The sequence below is a fragment of the Suricata suricatta genome, chromosome 2 (genome assembly GCF_006229205.1).
Source record: "Suricata suricatta isolate VVHF042 chromosome 2, meerkat_22Aug2017_6uvM2_HiC, whole genome shotgun sequence".
Taxonomy (NCBI): domain Eukaryota; kingdom Metazoa; phylum Chordata; class Mammalia; order Carnivora; family Herpestidae; genus Suricata; species Suricata suricatta.
Genome location: NC_043701.1, coordinates 170,722,538 through 170,747,872, shown reverse-complemented (window position 1 = coordinate 170,747,872; position 25,335 = coordinate 170,722,538). Strand labels below are relative to the sequence as shown.

The window sequence follows — 25,335 nt, the reverse complement described above, 5'->3', positions numbered from 1 at the left end:
TGCCCATTTGATTAAGATATCGGGCTATAAAACAAAGGGAAAACCACACAGACATCCCAACTGGAAAGTGACTTAACTGCCTACCTTCAAGTGAACATTTAATGATTTGGAAAGGAAGCTCCAGGTGTCTGGTGGAAATTGGCTGCACTCTGGAAGAAGGCAGAGTTTCAATGTTTCCATAGTCTACATAGAGCACTTTCACATCAGCATGTGATGTCCCCAGAACAATGGCACGGTACCATAAGTCATCATCTGAAAATACAGTGGAATCTTAGGTAACAAGGTACATTCAATGACTCCCTCCCTCCCTTGAGATGGCTATTCAGGTATTTACATGGCTGAAAATTTTTGGTTACAGTCCAGATTAAACACAAGCATCACCTCCACTCCTTCCAGAATCTACTAAAAAGACAATTACATAATTAAAAAGAAAAAAGCACAAAACTACAAGGATAGAGAGCAAGAGAGAAGACAATATAGGAAGCTGGAAAGCAGATGCTTAAACAGAAATGACTTAGAGGCGCTCAACCAAAGCTGGCTGTGGGGAAGTGAAGAAGCATCTTCATTTGCATCTCGAATCCCCAAGCCTAAATAACTAACTAAATAAGTGCAGTAAGGATGCAGCTGAGCATCAGGACTGGGTAAAGGAAACGGGCTTACTTCCCAAGACATCTCAAGAGACTTTAGTTTATAAACACATTTACACATAACACTTCTTAGGTTGCTAAAGATAAAGATCCCTTTTATGTTCGTGTATTTTAACAAAGCTCAGAATGCTCTCTTCATTTCCAGGCAACTGCTCCGACTCAAGGGCAGACTAGAGGTTTCTTCTCTGAAGAGGATGAACCAGACTACTGGACATGGCAGCAGAGGCAGCGCAGAGGAGGAAGCTGGCCAAGAACACTGTCAGACAAGCTATGCACTCCAAGCAGGAGACACCCATTCCAAGTGAAGGCCCTTCAAGAACCTCAACAGCAGGAGTCCCAGTGAAATGGTGTCACTCTACAGTGAAGGCCCCCAGAAGCTTCCAATTAGATGCCCCATCATAAGCAAAGGATCAGACATTTGAAGAAAGCCTCCAACATGACAGAGAAGACCAAACAAACAGGAAATCCAGAAAAGGGAGACAACAGTGAAAATTAGAACAATTTTAACATTCCCAGAGAAAATACCTTCCATCCTTGATGTAACGAGACATTGTTAAAAGCATACACTTGAGAAGGCAAACAAAAAAGCTACCGAAACTGGAGTATGGAATCAGAAGTGAAAAATTCAGTTAGTTGGGAGATGAAATTGAGGAACTCTCTTAAAAACAATGAAAAAAGGTAAAGGAGAAAAGAGAAAACTTAGCAGAACAGTTTCAAGTCAGACATTAGAATATTTGGAGTTCCTAAAAGAATAGAAAAACCAAGGAAGCAAATTAAAAAATTTCAGAAAAATTTCTCTAAACTGAAGCTCACCAATTTCTAAACTTTAGGATCCACCCACTTACAAGTGCCCAACACAATGGTGAAAGCTAATACTAAGTCACATCATGAATTTCAGAACAGGAATGAAGAGATTACAAGTTCCAGAATAAAAAAATGCATAAAGTTTGAAGAACCTAAATGATCCCGATCTCTTGACCAGCAATATCTACAGCTAAAAACAAAAAACAAAAAACAGTAAAAGCAGGCCAGCCTGGCTGGTTCAGTCAGTAGAAAGTGTAGCTCTTGATCTTGGGGGTGTGAGTTTGAACCCCACGTGGGGTGTAGGTATTACTACAGAATAAAAAAACTCTTCAAAAAAAAAAAAAACCAATAAAAGCAATGCCTTCAAAAATTTAAGGTAAAGATTATTTACAATCTGGAGTTTCAGATCCAGGCAAGTCATCAATTAGCTGTTAGGGTAAAGACTTTTTCAAACATGGGAGAACATGGGGAGGTAAGAGAAAGTTTATCTTACATATATCTTTTCTCAGCTTCTGAAGAATGAGATATACCCAAATATCATAGTAAACCAAAAGCAAGGAATTCAGAAAACAAGGTGAGAGAAGGGAGGGAGAAATTTAGCCAACAAGGTCAGGTAAGAGCCAAATCCATGAAACAAAAGGAATCCATCATCATCATGATGAAAGAAAATTCCACGGTGATCACTCAGGTCTGAGGGACAAGCAGTCTATATGGGAGGTCCAAAGGCTGCAAGCACTGACGATATGATAAAGGCTGATAAAGCGCACGAGTGTTCACTAAGAGAAATGACACCACTGCAGAGAACTGGAGGTGACCAGTGAAAGGATAGAGAACACTAACAAGAGGCTGCAGACTGGTCTGTAACCATGTAGCTCATTGCATCCTGGTTTACTACACGGCTGTGACGAGCGCTTACGAAGTCCTAACAGAGAGAGAACACGCACATAACCGACAATTAGGGCAGATTCCTGTCAGGAAGAAAAGGAAGGACAGTGTAGACCCAGCTGTCATACAAAAGAAAAAACTAAACAGAATACATTTAACTATAAATCTAAATTTTAAAATGAACACTATGTGGGCAACAGAGCAAAAACATTTTAAACTCATTGCTGTAAGTCAGGCAGAAAGGGACAGATACCATATGTTTGCACTCATAGGTCTAAGAGGAGAACAGGAGAAACCTAATGGAGGACCAGGGGGAGGGGAAGAGGGAAAGAGAGTTGGGGAGAGAGAGGGATGCAAAACTTGAGAGACTACTGAATACTGAAACCAAACTGAGGGTTGAAGGGGGAGGGGGGAAAAAGAGGTGGAGGTGATGGAGGAGGGCACTTGTGGGGAAGAGCACTGGGTGTTGTATGGAAACCAATTTGACAATAAACTATTTTTAAAAAATAATTAAAAAAAAAATAAATAAACTCATTGCTGGCAAGGAGACAAATTGGCACTCAAACTTTTGGCACATGTGGACATTTAAGATGCCCGGAGAGCAATATGGTTCTGGGGCTTACACAACAATTGACATCTTTAGACTCAGGAATTCCTGAAGTTTCTGCCCAAGAATATTCACTCCAAATGTTATTTTTATTCCTAAAAGAAATCTGTTAACATGGAATATTAAACAACAGGACAATGGTTAAAGTGTCCCTGATTCAACAAGTCTGACTTTTCAACATAGTTATTCTTTTTTTCTTTTTAGTACATTCAGAAAGTTCTATAAATTTGCAACTCCTCCACATATAAATATGGTGTGATTATCTATAGCTGATTATCTAGAAGTACCGACAGATTTGCAGATGCCTACCTATTGCTCAACTAAATACAATCTATAGCTATGGAACAGAACCAACATATGAACTAAACAGACAGCCTTGCCTTTCTTAATTTCTCCAACAAAATGAAATGTGCACTTCAGAAAACAAAGTACACAAAATCTCATGCACAAGAGAACAAAGCGTTTCCCCGAAAGGACCTTACTTGTGTATCTGGCACAGCACGCATCTCCAACTTTGGGTCTGTGAGAAAACTGACTTTTCTGAGTGTTGCAATATTCTACCAATTCAGCTGTCAACATATCCAGTCTTTCCTGATCTTCTGAAACATATAAAAATAAAGGAATCTTTTGTGAAGAAACTTTCAATGCTACTGTTTAGACAGGAACCCCGTGTTTACGTTTGCATTGGGAGAATCCATGAGAGCCCTCGTGGCCCTCATCTGGACCTGCTGCAGTCCTGGGCGGGAGGACCAAGGAAGCCTCCAGAGAGCTCTGTTCCAGACCAGGGTTGCCATCCTCTACAGGAACTTGCCAAGTCCTACTTCCACAATTTTTCCGTGTACTTTTCAGTTAAGTATGTTCTAGTTAATAAGATAAAACACAGTTTTTCCAATTCACCAGGATCCAATAACCCTACTTTCCACTACACAGATTAAGGATAATTATTTGTAATGCTGCAGATAGATTTAAGAGCCCTTGTTGGTATCACCAGTTTGTGGTTTGACAATTGAAAACAAAGGTCCACTTCCCCAGCCTTCAAGTACCTGCAAATTGTTTCCAATAGCCACCACCCAACTTGCACCAACTCTCCTTCTGACACTACAAGGATAAACTCAAACATACTGGAAGTGATTCCTTAATTATAAACGTCGATGAAACAAAGAAAAAAACATTTATTTATATACTACTCTTCTTCAGGATTAGGACCAGTGCAAAACACTTTTCTGAGTCTCTAAACTGTAGTAACACTGATTATAGACTGATTACAAAGTATATTTTCAATATATCAAATTTTCTTAAAGGCTTAGCTTTGTAAATACAATTCAAATTAGGTTTTTTTTTTTTCCTGAGAGAGAGAGAGAGAGACAGAGACAGAGACAGAGAGAAAGAGTGTGAGTGAGTGGGGGAGGGGCAGAGAGAGAAGGAGACACAGAATCTGAAGCAGGCTCCAGGCTCTGAGCTAGCTGTCAGCACAGAGCCCGACACGGGGCTTGGACCCACAAGCTGAGAGATCTGACCTGAGCCGAAGCCAGAGGCTTAACTGACTGAGCCACCCAGGCACCCTTAGGTATCTGTTTTTAAACAAGAAATTATACACCAATTAGACACATGATTTTCTTATAAAAAACTGTAGGCTGCGTAGGTGCTAAATGCAGGGCATTCCCTTCATGCTCACCTTTGTGTTTGAATAACTAAATGGGCCTTAAGTGTTTTAATGGTCAACTCTTCCTTAAAGCACTGAGTAAGAGGGGCGCCTGGGGGGCTCAGTTGGTTAAGCATCTGACTTCAGCTCAGGGCATGATCTCTCAGCTTGTGGGTCCAAGCCCTGCATCAGGCTAAGTGCTGACAGCTCAGAGCCTGGAGCAGGTCTTCAGATTCTGTGTCTCCCTCTCTCTGACTCTCCCCTGCTTGCGCTGTCTTTCTCTGTCTCTCAAAAGTAAATAAAATATATATGTATATAAACATTGAGTAAGACACAAATCACCAGCCTCCCCTTCTCTCACTTCCTAAGGAATTCAGGTAAGTGTTTTCACTAGACAGTTAAAAAGATGCGAGTGGGTCTCAAATCTTGGTTTCTCACCTGGCGTCTCATTCGGCAGAGCATAAAACAAGTGTGGGCTGACGATTTCCAGTATGCTCGCTTGCACGGTTTTATTCACTGGCAATTCTCTCGTCCTCCACCGCTCAGCCGAGGGGACAGCTGAGAACACAGAAAACAGATCTTGCATGAAACAGATCAAGCTTGGTATTCTCTCCCAGTCATATATTTATTCGCCCAATTTATTCATCAACCGCTGATTGTCAACATTCACAAATCCCTAAAATGAAACTCTGGATTTTCAGAAAACAATCTGCTCAATTTAAGTGATTTTGTGAGTGTTACAAAAAGTCCAATCTAGAATGAGAAACTCTGACCTACTACATGCCAGCGTTACTTCTGTAGTATGTATGATGTAATTCTTTTTTTAATTTCTTTTTCATATTTATTTATTTTTGAGAGACAGAGTGGGAGTGGGAGAGGGACAGAGAGGGAAGGAGACAGAATCTGAAGCAGGCTCCAGGCTCTGAGTTGTCAGCACAGAGCCTGATGCGGGGCTTGAACTTGTGAACCGTGAACTGCGAGATCACGACCTGAGCTGAAGGTAGGTGCTTATTAACCAAGTGAACCACCCAGACGCCCCTAGAATGTAATTCTTAAAACTGATTGAAAGTTTAGGGGACACCTAACTATATGATGCAAGATTACTTGATAAGCAACTACATTAAAAAGGAGTACAATGTTTCGTAAAACCATGCTTCAATAAATATTAATTTTCATAACCTATTATTAACCTATTTCCACAAAGCATGTATTCCTACAGAAAACCTGCATCACCTGGAGAGGAAAATGTTCATAAGCGATAAAAGCAAAGGATAACGTAAGTTTACATAACAAATCAGTGGTTTAAAAATGTTACCTTGAAGCCCCGGGGCATCAATTTGAGGCTCATGTTTATTAACAGGCCTATCACTTGTCAAGTCTTTACATGGTGAACTACTTTTTAAGACCACATGTTCTTCAATCAGAATGTCACTAATTATTCTGGGGCAAGAAGTAGAGAGATCGGTGAGCTCAACTCCGGCTCCCTGTCCAGTGATTTCGACCACTCGGGCTTGCAGTTTTACCCCTGCAACACACATCTGAAACCTTTCGATGGCTTCTTTAGTCCAGTGTCTGTTTCTCGGCTCTACATCTAGCAAAGAAGAACAGCATTAGAGTTCTGTGCCCAATCTGCATTTTTGCCTCGTCAGTGTCTGCGAGTGGGCCTTAGTCAAGTATTCCATTCTGGTCAGTGATTTCAATCTCTTTTTTCAATGTTCAATTACATTTCTACATCCTCCAAGCCTGGTTACAGATAATGCATGTGTAAACATACCACTGGGGTTTTGGAGGCTCAGAAACTTTCCTTATTTTTTCCCCCTAATGTATCTTTACGGGGCATTTTTCCAATAGGCAAAAATAGGATTATTCTAGAAGTCACCATTGTGTTCTGTTAACATACACAATGATGAGTTACCCATTCTGCTGGTAGGAGATATCAACCCTACACTTTCACCTCTGTGAGCAGTTTTCTAGTGCTAATTTCAAAATGTTATTTTAAAGTACTCAACCAAAAGTTATTTTTCTAATAATTGGCTTATACCCTTATTTTTATAACAGTGAGCCTCAAACTTGAGTATGCATCTCAACTACATAGAGGGATCATTAAAACAGATTTCAGGGGTGCATCCTAAATTTTCCAATTTAGCAGCAGGTCTTGGTTGGGGACAGAGAATCTGTAATCTGAATAGGTTCTGAAGCTGATGCTGCTTGTTTGAAGGCCACATTTTAAGAAGCATGGACGTGAAACATGGTATTAAGAGCAATCTGAAACATACTAAGTGTAGTAAGTAGAAAGACATACAAAAGGAAAATAAAAAGCATCTATGCTTCTAGACATGAGCACTATTAACATTTTGGTATCCAAGCTTCCATAAATTTTCATGTGTGTATGCAACAACCCATGTACACATAATACTGATTTCTTTTATAAAGGAACTTTGCAATAATAACATTATGGGTATGAGGCCAGTAGTGTTAAGTGCTTTATATTTTTTTTATGTCTTTTATTCTTTTTTTTTTAATGTTTATTTTTGAGAGAGAGAGTGCAGGTGCAAGCACACGAGCAGGGGAGGGGCAGAGACCGGGAGAGAGAGAGAGAATCCCAAGCAGGCTCTGCACTGTCAGCACAGAGCCTGACACAGGGCTCAAACCCATGAACTATAAGATCATGACCTGAGCTGAACTCTAGAGCTGGATGCTTTGGCACCTGGGTGGCTCAGTCAGTTAAGCTTCTGACTTCAGGTCAGGTCATGATCTCTCAGTTCGTGGGCTCTGGCTGACAGCTAGCTCAGAGCCTGGAGCCAATCTTCGATTCTGTATCTCCCTCTCCCTCTGACCCAACCCTGCTCACGCTGTCGCTGTCACTGTCTCTCTCTCTCTCCCTCCCTCCCTCAAAAATAAATAAAACATTTTCAAAAATTTAAAAACAAAAAGAGGCAGATGCTTAACTGACTGAACCACTCAAGGGCCCCTATGTCTTTAATTCTTAATGACTCTTTACGGAAGGTACTATTATTTTCCAAATGAGGAAACATAAACACCAGAGTTTAAATAAGCTGCTTATATTTTCATAGCTAGTAGGTGGCAGAGTTGGTTCCAGAGCCTGTCCTTTTAACCACAACACTATCCTGCGTCTCTTCATGTCCGTTACACGTAGCCACCAACATCTTACTGGCCGTGCAGTAAGAGCGTTGCACGGAAATCCGCCTGCGCGGGCCTGGGAGCCTCTGTCCGGAGCCTCACTGCATCCTCCCGGCGACCATCTGAAATCAGTACTGACGTTTTCAATTGTACAGGTCATCCCTGGGCCCACCCCCTACCTGGCTCCCTACGGTGTTTTGCTAGTATTAACAGTCTATATGATGAATTTCCTTGTAGGTAAACTTTGTGTGACTCCAAGATCATTTCCTTGTGATAAATTATTATAAGTAAAAATGCTTAGACAAAAGGTAGGACTATTTGAAGCTCTTAGGAAACCCTGCAAAGTGTCCTCAAAATATCACGTTGGTTTTCACTCCCATCTCAAGCCCAGGAAAGCTGCTCCTTCCCTACTTTTAACATCAACATCGAATGCTCTGGTCAGTATCTTCCAAAGTACATGTCTAAATTTGACAACATGAAGCAAGATCTTGTAGCTCACATGTTAAAATTATAGGTGTTAATACTTAAAAGTGCATCTACCCTAAGTATTAGAAGACATTTTTGAAAGTGTATTCTGCACCATACCTACTAGCCAGCACCGTATCCCCTGATACGGAAGTGTTAAAAATTTTGATGGGATCATTTGGAGTTCATCTGCAGTAACTTCTTCTATGTTCCCATAATCCACAAAATGGACTTTAACATTTCCACCCGGCAAGATTTCCTTGACTAAAGCACGATACCAATTACCATCACCTGTATTAAAACAAAGTTTGTAACACAGAACGTTATCTCCCTTCTATTAACATTTGAAATTTTTATCTCAAAAAAAAAATCCTTTGTATAAAGTAGCTAATACATTTGCTCTCCTTCTCCAGACAATGCCTTTAGTTTTCATTCAGAAATCCCCAGGAGAAGTATCAACATTTGGTTTTAGAATACATCCATAATTTTTATGGCACCACACTTTAACATCTAATATAAATTTAAGATTTCACTCATCACCTATCCAATAAACAGAACATGAAAGTGAAGGGAAGACTTAACCTTGAATGTATCTGTCAATCTGGAAGGCTATAATACTACTCTCATACCTAATGGCAAATTGTCTCACTTGTTATTAGTAAAATAATATAAAAATAGTAGAAAAACTCATACAATGAAATTAAGGTGTTTCATAAAATATACTTTTAAACTAAACATACACAGGTGACCAGTAGAAACAATGAACCTGCAGTGGACAGGCTTCCCATCATCTAACTTACTTTAATATCAGAAATTCTGGAAAGGAAAGCACGTAATGAAATTTAATAAACTGAGGTAAGAAAGTTTCATTTGGAGGTTCCTTGTTACAAAGATTAAACATGACACTTTATGCATTCATTTAGTCTTGATTGTGAGAAATACTTGCTTAACGTCGGGAGGAAAATACACATTCAAAATAAGGGCTGAACATCAGAAAACAAAACTTTCTATCCAAGTTGAAATTGTACCAAGTACAACTTACCTGCAAAAGGAGCACAACACGACTGCCCTATTTCTGCTTTAAAATCATTGGGCACCTTCTGCTGGCAATATTCTGCTAACGACTTATTCAAATCATTGAGTTTCTTTAAAGCTGAAAATGCAACACATACAGCATTTAATATTCTAAAAAGCATGCAGAATGCTTTTTCCTTTAAAGTCAGGAAATGTTTTGATCATAAAACCTCAGGTACATTCCCAAGCACCTTATTAAGTAAGTTACCAGATGCTTTTCTCTTTTCCTTATTAAAAACCTAATCGGGAAAGTAGGTGGTTAGTAGTTAATGCTCTACTATGGCGCCGTGACCAGCACACCAGAGCACGAGCTTGTGCAAAGGGATAAGGACAGAGCGTACAAGCTGGTACAGAGAGTGACACATGCTGTCCTGAAGGATGACATACAATGACGGAGTGGATGGCACAGGCGTCTGCTGAGGAAACACAGAGAGGTGAGCTCTGCATGCTAAAGGTTTTGTAGAGAAAGCGGACAGAGGAGGAGAGGGTATTCCAAAAGAAACAGAAATGGCTCTGAGGCGAAGTACAAAATTAAGCAAGCAAAATTCACTTGGTGGGAGCAGTCCGACGAAGCAGGGAAGTGGAAGGTGAACCACTGAAGCACGTAGCAGCAGCGCGCTGGGACAGTGCCGACCACAGAGAGCTTTAAAATGCTGAGTCAGGGGCTCCCAACACTACAGAGCACCTTAATGGAAAGCAATGGTCTTTTAAAGATGTGGCAAAGGCCCCGTCACAAAAACGGACAGTAAACTATAGCAAGTCAGAACTGTCACCTTTCAGTTTTACAAAGTTTAAGACACACTACTAAAAATGGTGTGGGAAAGAAAGGTGTGTGTACATACTGTCCGTGGGAATTAGCTTGGCCAACCTCCTGAGGGCACTCTCCAAAGCACGAACACATCCTTTGACTTGATAATTACACAGGAATCCACTGAACCACATACCCCAGAATAAAGTCAGAGCTCAAGGACTGCTTCAGTAACAAAGGGTTGGATAAACCCACATAGTGAAATACCACACAGCCATGAAAACCCAAACAGCAAAGCGGCTTCCCGGCCTGGATCCTGGACTAGAAAAAGGAGTGGGAGCAGGAAGAGACGTGACGTGTGGTGAAATCTGATCATGTCTGCAGCTCAGATCAGGCCTAGATACCCAAGTTGTTCTCTCAGTTGTAACAAATGTACCACAACTTTGCAAGATGTTAACTACAGAGGAAGCTAGCTGAGAGGCATACAGGAACTCTGCCATCTCTGCAACTTTTCTGTAAATCTAAAATTATTCCACTATTCGCTATTAGAAGTTTAATTTTTAAAAAAGAATGAAGAAACGACTATGTGGGAACAAAAAGCAATGGCAAAAATCACTTATAGCACTTTACCGTGTATCCCTACACAAAAAGACACACATATATTCACCCAAGCATATGCAGACTACTCCTGAAAAGATATTTAGAAAACTGAGAGGGGCCTCGGAATCTTCCCAGTATACCCTCTTTCTGTAACTTTTGAATTTTGTACAATATGCTTATATAATCACCTATAAAAAGTAACTTTAAAATGTCAAAGTCTTAAGCAACATGAAACAGTGACCCACCTACCAGACAATTCTGAGGGGAAGGATAACAAATCTCACAAATTGAGAGCCAGACGGACTTAGGCACCTAGGGTAATGTCCTCATTTGATAGAGAGGAAAATCAAGGCTTAGAAACAGAACAGCTCAGTGAAAAAGAAGGGATGCAAGTGTGAGGATGTGGAGGAACTAAAACTCTCAAACTGACAAGTGTCCTAACAATCACTCTGGAAACTTTCTGGCATTCACTGATCAAAACTGAAAATACACATACCCCTTAGGATAGGGCCAGTAATTTCACTCCTGGAGTATATTAAAAAGAAACACATACACATGTGCACTAATTCGTATGGAAATGTTCACACCAGTGTCATTTTAGAGTTCAGAACTAGAAACAACCCACATGGCCAACCCTAAAAAGCAATAAATCTGCAGCACATCCACAGAGTGGAATACAATGTGGCAACAAGACAAGCACTGCTACGTGTGAAAAAAAGAACTGATCTCACAAACAGTGAAAACAAGGAGCAAGGCATCAAGAGCACAGGTTGCAGGATTCCTCTTCAATAAAATTCAAAGCCAGGAAAAACTAATCTATGCTATCAGAAGGAAGGCTAGTGCTTACTTTTTAAAGAGAGAAAGGCTATGTAGTAATCAGAGGGGAAATGGAGGAAACTTCAGGATTACGGTAACACTTTATTATTTGACATAGATGTTGGCTATTCAGAGTCCTGACTTTCTGATAATGTGTTATGCAGTACTATTTATGCACTTACATATATGCATGCTATGTTTTAATAAAATCAACCATTAACTTTAATTTTCAAAAACAAATTTAGAAGACATTCTTTGAAATCTAAACTGGTTTAAATATAAGAAGAGGTTTTTGAAAATAAAAATAGTAGCTTAAAATGGAATAAAAGGCAACTAAGTATAACCAAATCTTTCTTGGAAGAAGAAATACCCACTTGGCCTTTCTTGGAAAGACAGTTTTATTATTCAGTAGACTCATCTTCGGCTATTATCTACATCAATGTATTTGTAAAAAGAAATAGATGACAAGAGTCAACTTACCATCGTCTTTAAGCACATGGCAATAAAATTCTCCAGGACTATGTATCATACAGACCACAACATCTACTGTTTGGTCAACAGCAAGTTCAACCCATGTCCACTCCAATGGAGTTAGTTTTGCTTCTACGCCCAAGGGAACTGTGAAAATAAATGAACATTTTGCAAAACAAATGATCAAAGTGGGCATGGGAGGTGGGGTTGGTGAGGTATCTGCTTTTGAAGAACTGGATTTCTAGCAACTTTCTTAGTCACTTTAGAGGAAAGTTAATCAGTATCACAATTAGCCATAACTACACCTCACTGAATTTTAAATTCGTATTTCTGACTAATCCTTCAGCAGCTAGTGACCAGTAAGCTGTTGTTGTTTTGTTTTTTTTTTTTTCAGTTCTCAAACAGTTCTCATTTATACATTTATAAATGAATGCCTGAATCAAAAAGACAAGGGACCTAGACGGCTCAGTCAGTTGAGCAGCTGACTTCAGCTCAGGTCCTGATCTCAGGTAGTGCTGACTGCTCAGAGCCTGAAGCTGTCTCGGATTCTGTGTCTCCCTCTCTCTGCCCCTCTCCCATCTGTGCTCTGCGCCTTTCTCAAAAATAAACAAACATTAAAAAAAAAAAAAAGACAAAAGAACATCCAACATGAGCTCTTTTCGAAAAGATGAGAATCCACACATACACAAAACCGTCTCAACTCCAGCACGGACATTATCAAAGAGACATTTTACTTACCACTGACTTCTTTCACGGCACTGGGTTTATCTGTCAGCACCCCTGTCTCCCCCACGGCAAAGCCAGTGTCAATGAGAACTTGGGTAATGCTGATGTGTGGCGTCACAGATTTATCTAGAAGCTCCACCAGGGAACTATTTTCCAACTTGTCTATCACTTTCACCGTGATCATTTTGTTCTGTACAATTTTTTTCATCAGACAAATAGCTTCTGGAGTCCAAATTCCTAATGATGGCTTTACTCCTAACAAATAATTTTTAAAGAAATGTTAAACTATTTCTTGTAACAAACGTTTAGAAATTTAGCCCCCAATTTCCACACAGTTAAACTCAAGGAATCTGACAAACACCAGAACTAGAAAGTCCCACATGAGTAAAAGGATTTTCTAACCATGAAAATGAAGACAAAATCAGAAAAAGAAAATAGCTATACTTCTATGTAAACAAAACGTAATTCCACTGATAAGAAATGTCCAGAAAAACAAGATAGAAAGTAGACTAGGAGTTGCCCGGAGAGGCAGGATTAACTATCAATGGGCACAAGAAACTTCTTCAGGGTGATGGAAATGTTCTACACATGGATTATGGTGATGGCTACACAACTTGGTAAATGTACTAAAAATCACTGACAATAGACCAAAAATTTTGTGAAGTTATATCTCAGTAAATTAAGAAAGTCATAAACAAAAGTATAAAACAATGCAGGAAGAAATACTGGTCCCTGAGAATGACACAAAAACATCGGTAGCACTCACTACAAAAGCACTTAAATTAACCACCCAAGATATGTCGAGTCTTTCCATAAAATAAAAGGAAGTAACTTATGAAAAAAAAATGTTCAGCCTCACTGGTAATACAGTAATTGAAATGATTTAGCTTTAACTTATAAATATGAAATACCAAAGTATCTATTTGGTGTACCAAGTTGTGAAATAATGGGCTCCCCACTGGATTGCTGGTAGGTATGCAAACTAATTCTACCCTTTCTGGAAAACAATCGTAATACATATCACACAAAAAGAAACATACCCCAACACCTCTATTTCACCTAAGGAAGGATTCTGTGACATAACTACATTTGCACCCTATCCTAAAGAAATGCTCTTGGATAGGTTGCAAAAGGTAGTTAAAAGAACACCGCTAGTAATAAGAACTTGGAAATATCCTTCTGATAATTGTATCCTGGTTCAATTATGGTACATGTGAATAAAGAAGTCAATTTATTAACATGGAAAGAAGCCCTGACTCTTGGTGGGATAAATTATATATACAAAATTACTTATTTTGAGAGAGGGCAAGCACCCACGTGAGCAGGGGAGGGGCAGAGAGAGAGGGAAAGAGAACCTTAAGCCCAATGCAGGGCTCAATCTCAACACTGTGAGATGATGACCTGAGCTAAACTCAAGAGTCAGACACTTAAAATGACTGGCATTAAAATGACTGGCCCAGGCACCCGTACATAAATTTCTAAACATCATGTTCTTACTGTTTTAAATAAGCAGGTTTTGCCCTACTTTATGTCATGAATCCACTTCTGTGATATATGTCAATAATGCAGACTCTATAAATAGCAAAAAATATTCAATTTCACAACCATAGGTACATTAAATTAAATTTTATTTTATTAGAGATAGCAAAGTAGTCCTGTGTATTTCCTAAATGTCCTATTAAGGATTTTTGCATTAAAAGAAGTTACATCTTAACTCATTCTTTGGTCTTCTCATTGGTTCAGTTTCATTTCTAATGCTCTTACTTTAGTTTTTGGTATTTTAAGAATACGGGGACTGTAAACATTTCATACCTGCCAGCACACACTTTATAGCTTGCATGGGTAATTCCAACAACTTTGGAGTTATGGGACAAAGTCTCGTCAAACTAAGGATTTCAAAGTTTCCAAAATCTACATATCCAACCAGTACAGACTGCTCAGAAGCATAAGCTAGAACAGAGGCCCGGTACCACTGATCATCCTCTAAAAAAAAAAAAAAAAAAAAAAGGAGAGACTCAGTTGCAAATCATTTTCCAGTGCAGGTATAAATACAAACTCCCCCTCCCAAATCTAGAGATGCTCATCTGTAAGCTTTCGTACAATATCCAGCTTTCTTGAACAACGTCTGTTTAGTCAACAGCACTGCATCTGCCTATCAGAAGCCTTCAACTGCTCAAATCTCATCTTTCTGCAGGCCTGACCCCCCTCATGTCATGGGCTGTCACAAGTCACACTTCATCTCCCCCGTGGACAATTAACTCGTGAGGACAGAGTCTTGCGTATCAATACAGGAACGATTCGCTAGGCATCAAGGGGGGCTAACTGTACAACACCCGGCAGTACGAGTCAACCAGACTCCACCAGCCAAGCAACCAGTTTATGAGAAGCCTGCAGGGCTCCCCCTTCGGCAGAGAAGAACTGAACCCCCTCATCCCGCTGCACCCTGACAGCTCCGTGCTTCCAGGCCCTCCGGGAAAGCTGGTAAAGACATGAGCCTGGGAGAGTCCATGTCCACACACTCGTGTGAACACTATTATCTGCACCAGTCCCCAAAACTAAAGAGCTGAGAAGACAAAAACACTTCCTTTACCACCCCCCACCCCTACCCCGCAACAGGCCTTGTTCCCTTACACACTTTGACTCCATTTAACTGGATGTATTTAAAAATATGATTGGTGCACTTTCATACTCAAACTTTGAATGCAGCCAAGCAGTGCAAAATGAAGACTGTTTTGACGTTTTGTTGTTGTTGTTGTTGTTTTTTACTTCATTTTAAGTAAAAAAAAAAAAAAAAAAAAAATCAGGCATACTCTTCCCTCACCTGAGAATTGCGCACAACAGATATCGCCAATGGCTGGATAAAAATCCGAGCGTGGAGGCACGTGACCACAGCACTCGCTAAGGGACGCCTGAAGTTCAGCGAGCTTATCTGTAGAGACAGATCACGTCTTAAACAAAAGAAATACAAATCTACACATTCTCTTCACTTTTGCACGTTGAGGCTCGTGAAGCACATGGTTATTTCGGAAGGACAAATCAAGAAATGTTGCTTACGCCCACTCTGTAGCTGCTGACAGAAGAAGTCTTCTGGAGTCTGAACGTGGGCGACCACACCACAAAACTCATCGCCTACATTCACAGTTAACACTTTGGGGATCAGATCACTTCTGTCTACGACGACTTTGTTTTCCGCTCTCATTTTTCCAACATCTTCCAGACCACCTTAACAGAAAACAGAAAAACAAGGCATTCTGATTTCATTTATCTAAGTTTTGTGGTTTTTCAGGCCCAGTCCGGCTCCTTCCAACACCTCCAGGCCGTAACACATGCCACTCTTCTTTTCCAGAACATACTCCCGATCCCTCAGCAATCTGATTATTTCCTGCTCAGTGTGCTGCCACCTTGAGAAGGTTTCTCTCCAAATCAGGGTCAGGAGTCCTCTGCAAGGGCTCCCACTGCATGTGCATGAATATCCTCTATCATAACGTTGTAAAATCTCTTCTGTGTCTGTACTGATCACAGAACACCCTCCAGGAAGGTGTCTCCACAGTCCCTCAGTGAAGCAAACCCCGCCCAGAAGACGTCTGTTCCTTCCCCGGAACCCTCCCTCCTAGAAGCATTTGCCCTCCTGGCCAATGAAGTGTTGCTCTGGCCACATCTTCCCCATCCTCTATCCCCCACTCTGTCGTGATTTCTCTCCTGATGTTGCAGCCCCAGGTCAATCTCCCTATTTTTTCCTCACTCTAAACTCTCCCTAGATACCACCAAAACTTATGGTTTCAACCATGACTACCATTAGACCAGTATGTGTTCGGTTTTCTCCTCTAGATGGCAAAGAATTACTGAAAGCTTTTCAGCAGAGCTGTCCCACCAAGATGTGTGTTTTAGGGGTATCATATAGCCAGTACTGTAAGAATACAGATAAAGTCACAAGGTTGTTGCAATTGTCCTCAAATAGTAAGGATTCCTGAACTAGAAAAAAATTTAGAAAAGTCATATACAAACAATATTTAGGAAAAACCGCCAATAAAGACTTGGCAAAGGACAGGAGGATTTAAAGATAAGTCAATTTGTGTATATGAAAGATGCATCGAATCACGGCAACATTAACCTGGCATCACCTCTGGATGAAGAGACATACTTCATTGTCTCCAAAGTAACTTGTAAAGGAACAAAGTGAAGGCGAGAACACGGCAATAAATAATGCATAAAACTGGGCAATGAAAAAATAAAGTACCAGTAGCAAAACTTACTGGTTCGCTTGTTATACTAAATGAAAAGCCACATACATGATTAAACAATTAGTAAAAAATTTAAGAAGAAACAACATCTTACAAGAACAGAATCCTAGATCCTTATTATTATTTCTAGAATACCCAAATAAGGCAGAAAAATTAAACTAAGGAAATATTAACTAAAATCCTTCAACTCCAAGAGTGTCATGATACTTAGTACTTTAAAATTTCTAAAAAAATTTTAATGTTAATTTTTGAGAAGAAGATCCAGACAGAGACAGAGACAAAGTGTGAGCAGGGTAGAGGCAGAGACAGAGGGAGACAGAGAACCCCAAACAGGCTTTAGGCTCTGAGCTGACAGCACAGAATCTGATACGGGCCTCAAACTCACAAACTGTGAGCCAAAGTTGGACGCTTAATCGACTGAGCCACTCAAGAGCCCCTAGTACTGTAAGAATTTCTGATAATCATCAAGTCAAAGATTAATATGGAAGATAGGAGGAAAGCAGACAGGGAAGACTGAGATTAGACAGAATGTACTACTAAGTGATAAAGCATTACATTACCTTCCTTCTAAAAAGTTTAAAGAATGGTTATCATTTCCATTAAATCGGACAGTGTGACAGCTCTGCGCATTTCATTTCAGTACAGATGATACGTTCTAGTACCTAGAGTCACTAGACTACTCAGTGTTAATCCGTATACTCACTTGGATCTGCGCTTTGCTTCTTAGAATTTTGTCCTTTGGGTTTCAAGCCATATCCCATTTCTATGAGCACATCATCTAAGTGTTTTCCTAAAAATGATTAAGAAAACGTACCTCCATTGATATGTTATACCAAGTATTAGAAGAAAGGCTTAAATACAAAAGAGTTACAATCATGTGATCATGAGATTATAGCTATTAATACACTGGTATATTTCTTACCAGTTCAATTTCTATGTGCAAAATATAGTTTCCAAGCTCAGCCTTAAAAATCGACGTAAAATTCCTATCATCACTTGGGAGAAAAACTAATAAAATATTTCACCTCAAAATTCTGGGTAACATGAAAGATTTAGTTACCAACTCACTAGTATGCTTAGTATGGCCGCCATTTATGAGAAAAAAATAAATTTAGTGTTAAAATAGGACTACTTTTTCTAAGACGTAAAATATGGCTGGAACAAGGAGTGGCCAGAATGATCTGAACTTCAAGTTCCTTGAAATAAAATCCAAAGCCCAAGCTGTTAACACCAAACATACACAGCAAAGAAAGAAAATAGACTATATACTGAAATTCACAACAGGATTAAATGAATTTTCTACCACGTCACCAAGTGATGCTGGGTCTCTAAAAGCAGAAAGAGTAGGAACTTGAAACTGAGAGGCAATTTTGAGCACACCATAAGAAGTCACTTTTCCAAGACCCACGAAGCCAGCAGAGAACAGGATTCCCAGGTGTTTCCATGTAGTATTCCACTTACACACTAGGCACTCACAGTCTCAATACTAACCCAGTGCAATTCTGTGAAAGTTTGTTCAAGGAAAAAGCACTCGTGATACAAGCATGGACAAATTCACAAAGAAGCTCTTGAGTTTTTCTCAATAAATAAGTAGAAATCATGAACACAGATAATGGCTGCATCAATACGATAACACAGTTATCCCCACACTAAGTCTGGATGGAGCCTTTTAACCCACCCAGTTCTAGGAACGCTGACAAGCTGCCAACCGCAAGAGCAGGGCCAAAGCCATCTTTTCATCGCAACCTGAATGACTTCCGAGCGAGCGAGCAGAGCTTACTACTTGGCCTCACTTCATGTTTCTATTTCTTCCCTGTGTAAGAAGTAAAGACTAAATAGCATATTAAGTGCTCCATCTAAAAGAGAAAGATTCAGATCTTACCTGAACTTGGCAGCATAACATCCACAGCAAAAGTAACAACCTCTTCTTGTAAGACGTCGACAATCTTCATAGAGCAGTACTGCTCCATTAACAGTGATTTGACAGTTTTGATACATTCATTGCTCCAGGTCCCCTCTGCTGAAGTAACACTGGCCACAAAGCACTTTATGGCCTGAAAGATTTTATGTAAGTTACTAAAAAAAATTACTATTTGAAAATGACTTTTTCTAATAATGTGAGTATAATTCATGCTGAAAATTTATCCGAAATTTTCAAAACCTAACCAAATAAACTATGTTATATATAATTATTTGTCTCTCATGGTGCTTTTCTAACCCACAGTGCTTTTCCTTTTGGGACTTCTTTAAGCTCAAAAATTCATGGAAGGATAATAATTATCCCTTGCATATACATAAATTCAGGCTGCTTCCAGAAAATGTAATAAATATAGAAATGGTCATTTTAGGGGCCCCTGGAGTGGGTCAGTCAGTTAAGCGTCCAACTCCTGATTTTGGCTCAGGCCATAATCTCACAGTGATGAGATCGACCCCCACAACTGGCTCTGTGTTGGGCGTGAAACCTGCTTAAGATTCTCTCTCTCCCTCCCCGAACACCCTTCCCCTGTTATGCTCTTAAAAAAAAATCACTTTAAAAGAGCAGATGGATAAGATGTCCCTAAAAATGCTAAGTTTCTCATCTAAGTACTTAACTAAACAAGGCCTATTAAAATGGAGCCAATCACTCATCATTAGGGAAACACAAATCAAAACCACACTGAGATACCACCTCACACCAGTCAGAGTGGCTAAAATGAACAAATCAAGAGTCTATAGATGCTGGTGAGGGTGTGGAGAGACAGGCACCCTCCCACACTGTTGGTGGAAATGTAAACTGGTGCAGCCGCTCTGGAAAACAGGGTGGAGGCTCCCCAAAAAACTATCCATAGAACTTCCTTATGACCCAGCAATAGCACAGCTAGGGATTTACCCAAGGGATACAGAAGTGCTGATGCATAGGAGCACATGTACCCCAATGTTCATAGCAGCACTGTCAACAATACCCAAAACATGGAAAGAGCCTAAATGTCCATCACCTGATGAATGGATCAAGAAGATGTGGTATATATACACAATGGAGTATTATATGGCAATGAGAAAGAATGAAATCTGGCCATTTGTAGGAAAGTGGATGGACCTTGAGGGCATCATGCTAAGCGAAATAAGTCAGGCAGAGAAAGATAGATACCATATGTTTGCACTCATAGGTCTAACAGGAGACCAGGAGAAACCTAATGGAGGACCAGGGGGAGGGGAAGGGGGAAAGAGAGTTGGGGAGAGAGGGGTGAAAAACCTGAGAGACAACTGAATACTGAAAATGATCTGAGGGTTGAAGGGGGACGGGGAGGGGAAAAATGAGGTGGAGGTGATGGAGGAGGGCACTTGTGGGGAAGAACACTGGGTGTTGTATGGAAACCAATTTGACAATAAACTCTTTAAAATAAATAAATAAATAAAAAATAAAATGGAGCCAAGAAAGCCAATGATTACTTATCTATGTAGTAAAAAATGAAAAATATGCCAAAAAGTACTTTTTCATAATAATCATCATAGCGTAGAACAAGCAAATACTGTGCCCATCAAAATATTAAAAAGAGTTCCTTTGGGACACTGTTAGGAATTTACAAAGTGAAAAAGACTCACACATGGAGGAAATAAGTCAATGTTTCTATGTAGTTGATGAATTCTGTTTACTGGAATTATTTCTTCATTTCCATAATCAATATATAAGACTTGTGCTTTCCTCTGCAGCATATCAACATCTCGCACTACGACTCTGTTCCAGGTCTGAAAGTGTAAGAGAATGGTGCTCTGCTTCAACATATCATTTCATAATCTTACGCTTAAAAACTCTCAGGCAATCTATAGAACATGCAAAGGGAAGGTCACTGCTGTTGAGGCACTAAGTTAATTTTCTAGGAATCTGCTAAGAAACCCCTACATTTATCTATTTAAGAGATTTTAATATGCACAACCATTCCCGGGTTATTCTAGCCGACAAGACGCTAAGACAAACGAATGCCTCAGCCATAAAACTAAACACAAGCTCCAGGGCTCACAATCAGTGTGTAACTGGCAACTGAGGAGCCTGTGAGGAGAGCAGGAGGGGGCAAGGGCCGGAGGGAGGTCACCCGACACCCCTGCAGCACTGACCGAGCAGGACCAGGAGGGTGGCCAGAGCCTCTTGCTAAGCCACCAAATGCATTATTAAAAGCTCTGGTGTTGAGTTTATAGGAGCAAAGTAAAGTAAAACATCCCACTAAATTAATTCACTTCATCAGGGGTTACCTGGTCAACAGAGTACTTGGCAACACAAACTTCCCCCTTAACAGGAATATAATCCACTTCATGGGCGGCGTTGGCATAGCTTTCCTTCAAGCAGGCAGAAAGCTGGCTCATGTATTCTAAAACTTCTGAAGAATATAACTGCACATAAAAGTCACTTGGGTGCTTGAATTCAGTAACTGTACCCTTTCAAAGACAGAAAAGGTACAGTAATTCACTGAGAACACAAGCAAATATGAATTTCTTAAGCTTTATGACAAGACGTTAAGAAGGTATTATAGTTTTCGCAATCATTATCAATTTCATCAGTTATATATTGTAGCTATCTTATAAATTCAAACTGAAAATAGAAAACAAGGACTAAAAGTCTATAGTTCTTTGGATCTCTGCCTATATAAATTAAACAAATACCTTTATTTCCATGGCTTTCCGGAGTTGTAGACTTCTCAGATCAGAAAACATTATCTTATCAGCACAGATGGCTATTTCTTTAGTAACTCCAAGAGGGTAGTCACCCTGGGTTTAAAAAAAAAGAAAAAAGAAAGAAAGAAAGAAAGAAAAAGTTACTTGCATAAGCACGTTTCAGTGATACCATGGCCATTATTTGCTAGAATTGAGGCAAAATAGCCTCTCAGGCTTGAACAAGAAGAGTAAAGAAATAGCGTGTACTTTCAAGAGCCAATAAAATGCACTGTCTATCGGCAGCGTACAAAGCACCAGGATCACTTAAGAATCAAACCATAATGGGTCACCTGGGTGGCTCAGGTGGTTAAGCATCTAACTTCAGCTCTGGTCATGATCTCATGGTTTGTGGGTCAAGCCCTGCGTCAGGCTCTGTGCTGACAGCTTGAGGCCTGGAACCTGCTTCAGATTCTGTGTCTCCCTCTCTTTGCCCTCCTTGCTTGCTCACACTCTGCCTCTTTCTCTCTCTCAAAAATAAACATACATTAAAAAAAAAATCAGGCCATCATGGTGATGATAATGTTGAGTTTATAAAATAAAAAGAGGGGGTGAGTGTTTTAAGTTTGTATGTGTTAAAATTTTATAGGAATGAATTTTGAGGAAGTCAGAATTTTTTTTTTTCCAAGTAGAAGGTAGGACCAGATAGAGAAGGATAAAAATTATCTATTGACACGAACTGGACACTATTAGTATTTTTCAGATTATGAATGATTTAGCCCATAGAGTTATCTAAATGGAAGAGAAGTATTAGAGGAAAAGATGCCCCTTCGGGAACAGAGCCCTGTGAGGCCGCTGCACACAGAGCCAGAGAACACGTGCATGCAGGGACTACAGAAGGGGCTTCTCCCAGGAGTCCAAATGAATTTACACTGAGACACAGCCACCTCAAGTCCTTTTGGGAAAAGAGCTGGGCACACACAATGCTCAAAGACCTCCAACAGTTACCCGATCGATCCTTAAGATGTACAGATTTATTCAACAATAAACTTTTGTTTTTAAATAAACACTGGTGAAACATAGAAATACGGGAGAAGTATTTTACTAGGCTTAAGCCTTCTTAATTCAATGAAAGGTTGTAATTCAAAGTTTACTCTAAAGGCAAAAGGTTTATCATACCTCGTTTTTTTTCACTTCCATGTTCTTATTTTCAAAAGGTGATTTACTATCTTCACGTTTGCAGAAACTGAAATAAAGCAGCTGATTATAATACTTCCAGTACAGAGCCAATTAAGAGTAGGGGCCACAATGACATTAAATGGTCAATCAACAAAATCCAGAAACAAAGGAACAGTTTCTTTCAGGAAGAATCACAGTAGTAACAGAGAAAACAGTCCAAGGCTGGCAATGCAACAGTCTACCCTGTACACGGGCTTGCGACCTCTTTCATAGCCACCTATTTAAAGGGATATATATACAGCCACCATCTCCAAGCCCCAGCTTCCTTATCTGCAAAATGGAGATAATCCTTATATGACCTCAACGGTTTTGAGGATCAAATGAGGTTATAGATGTGAAACTGCTTTGTAAACTGGTAAATAACATGCCAGGAGGATTTTTCTATTTTAAAATCACAATTCAAGAGGCATTGGAGAGCTCTACCTTATCAAAATCCAGGAAAAAATACATGATTAAATAAAAGTAAGGCATTCTGAAGCTCTCATCATTACAAATACAAACTCACTTTAAGTTCTAATGCTGAATGAGTACGTACCATCTAATAAAATTAAATTCATGAAAACTCAGTCCTAAGTTTGTAGAGACGTTCATTTCAGATTTGCTTTTATGTTTTTATGTTATACTTCAATAAAAAGCAACTTCTACATAGTTATTGCCTGCTTACCTCATTTGATCCTTACACTATCAACACAACAACAACCCACCTTACTTTAAATGAAGAAGGAAACGATGCTTACTTCTGTTGAACGGGCTTGCACACGATGCTGTGTGTGGACCAGTCCCTCCTCTGGCATGCCGTGGAGCAATAGTACGTCTGCTTGCACTGGGAGCACCTCAGCGATCCTATAGAACACAGCCCATAACATCGCTAGAGCTTTAGTCCAAGTCTTTGTTGCTGAGAGCAAGACATTTTCAAAAACCAGATATATCAAACACATTATAATAATCACATCCCTACGCTCTCTCTTTCAAAAAAAAAAAAAACAAAAACAAAAACTACTACCCCAGGGGAGCCTGGGTGGCTCAGTCAGTTAGGTATCTGACTTCAGCTCAGGTCATGATCTTGCAGTTCGTGAGTTCAAGCCCCATGTCAGGCTCTGTGCTGGAGCCTGGAGTCTGTTTCAGGTTCTGTGACTCCTTCTGTCTCTGCCCCTCCCCCACTCACACGCTTACTCTCTCTTTCTCTCCCTGTCTCAAAAATAAACATTAAAAAATTTTTTTTAAAGATTACTTGAAAAGGATTATGCTGCTTATGATTAGGTGTTAGATTCAATTTACAAATCCCTCTCAAATTGCAAACAGAAATGCAAAGATGAAAATGAGAGGAAGACAGACTGAAAATATAACTGACTTTCCTAAAGTAGAGCCCAGAACACATGTTTTTTTTTTAAACTTTTTTTTTTTAATGTTTTATTTATTTTTGATACAGAGAGAGACAGAGCATGAGAGGGGGAGGGGCAGAGAGAGAAGGAGACACAGAATCTGAAGCAGGCTCCAGGCTCTGAGCTGGCTGTCAGCACAGAGCCTGATGCGGGGCTCGAACCCACGAACGTGAGATCTGACCTGAGCCGAAGCCGGAGGCTTAACCGACTGAGCCACCCAGGCGCCCCCAGAACACATGTTTTAAAAGGAACAAAGGAAACAGAAAATGTGTGGCAATGAGAACATACTTGTGCAAGCAGACTGACATGGCTTATTACCTTGTGCCACTGAAAAACTACAAATCAAAAACTAATAAAGAGAATCACATCCAGAAAAACCCAGCAAGTTTTTTAAAGTATTAAAAATTCCTATTAGTGGGGCACCTGGGTGGCGCAGTCGGTTAAGCATCTGACTCTTGATTTTGGCTCAGGTCATAATCTCACAGTTTGTGAATTCAAGCCTTGCATCAAGCTCTGTGCTGATAGCATGGAGCCTGCCTGGAATTCTCTCTCCCTCTTTGCCCCTCCCCCACTCGTGCTCACTCTCAAAATAAGGTTAAAAATTTTGTTTAAATCCTATTCGCATACAGAAAACAGAAAAACAAAAAAACATGTTATCTAAAAAAAATTCAAAACAAACAAAGAAACAACAAAACCAGGCTGACTTGAATGCCTTAAAAGAGACAGAAAAAAACAAAGGCAGGGCACCTGGGTGGCTCAGTTGATTAAGCGTCCGACTCTGGCTCGGGTCATGATCTCATGGTTCATGGGTTCGAGCCCCTCATCAGGCTCTGTGCTGACAGATAGCTCAGAGCCTGGAGCCTGTCTTCGGATTCTGTGTCTCCCTCTCTCTCTGACCCTCCCCTGCTCACGCGCTCTCTCTCTCAAAAATAAAAACATTAAAAAAAAATTTTTTTTTTAAAAAAAACAAAGGAGCTAAATATCCAAACAGCCAGTAAGCACATGAAATACTGTTCACTGATCATGGGGGAAATGCAAGATAAAAACCAGAGAGACACCTCTATACACCCACTGAAAAAGCGGATACCATCAAATGACAAAGATGTGAAGCAACCAGAACTCAGTACCACTAGGCACATAAAATGGGACACCTACTTTAGAAAATGGTTTGGCTGTTTCCTCTGACGTTCAACATACATCTACCCTTCGACTCAGCAGTTGTAC

The 25,335-nt window shown here is 40.0% G+C and overlaps 1 protein-coding gene across 1 annotated transcript in view; it reads right to left on the bottom strand.

Annotated features, from left to right (window-relative positions):
* TDRD1 (tudor domain containing 1) overlaps positions 1-25,335 on the bottom strand; it is a 48,819-nt gene that overhangs the window by 5,318 nt on the left and 18,166 nt on the right. Inside the window, exons 5-22 of the mRNA XM_029920419.1 lie at positions 23,467-23,572; positions 22,670-22,736; positions 21,503-21,607; positions 21,095-21,277; positions 20,450-20,593; positions 18,750-18,921; positions 17,571-17,657; positions 15,681-15,848; positions 15,448-15,555; positions 14,439-14,609; positions 12,639-12,881; positions 11,910-12,047; positions 9,234-9,344; positions 8,312-8,482; positions 5,901-6,176; positions 5,024-5,143; positions 3,426-3,542; positions 85-252 (exon numbers count right to left, since the gene is read on the bottom strand). Coding sequence (XP_029776279.1) covers positions 85-252; positions 3,426-3,542; positions 5,024-5,143; positions 5,901-6,176; positions 8,312-8,482; positions 9,234-9,344; positions 11,910-12,047; positions 12,639-12,881; positions 14,439-14,609; positions 15,448-15,555; positions 15,681-15,848; positions 17,571-17,657; positions 18,750-18,921; positions 20,450-20,593; positions 21,095-21,277; positions 21,503-21,607; positions 22,670-22,736; positions 23,467-23,572 — 2,655 coding nt within the window. The remainder of the gene's footprint in view (positions 1-84; positions 253-3,425; positions 3,543-5,023; positions 5,144-5,900; positions 6,177-8,311; positions 8,483-9,233; positions 9,345-11,909; positions 12,048-12,638; positions 12,882-14,438; positions 14,610-15,447; positions 15,556-15,680; positions 15,849-17,570; positions 17,658-18,749; positions 18,922-20,449; positions 20,594-21,094; positions 21,278-21,502; positions 21,608-22,669; positions 22,737-23,466; positions 23,573-25,335) is intronic.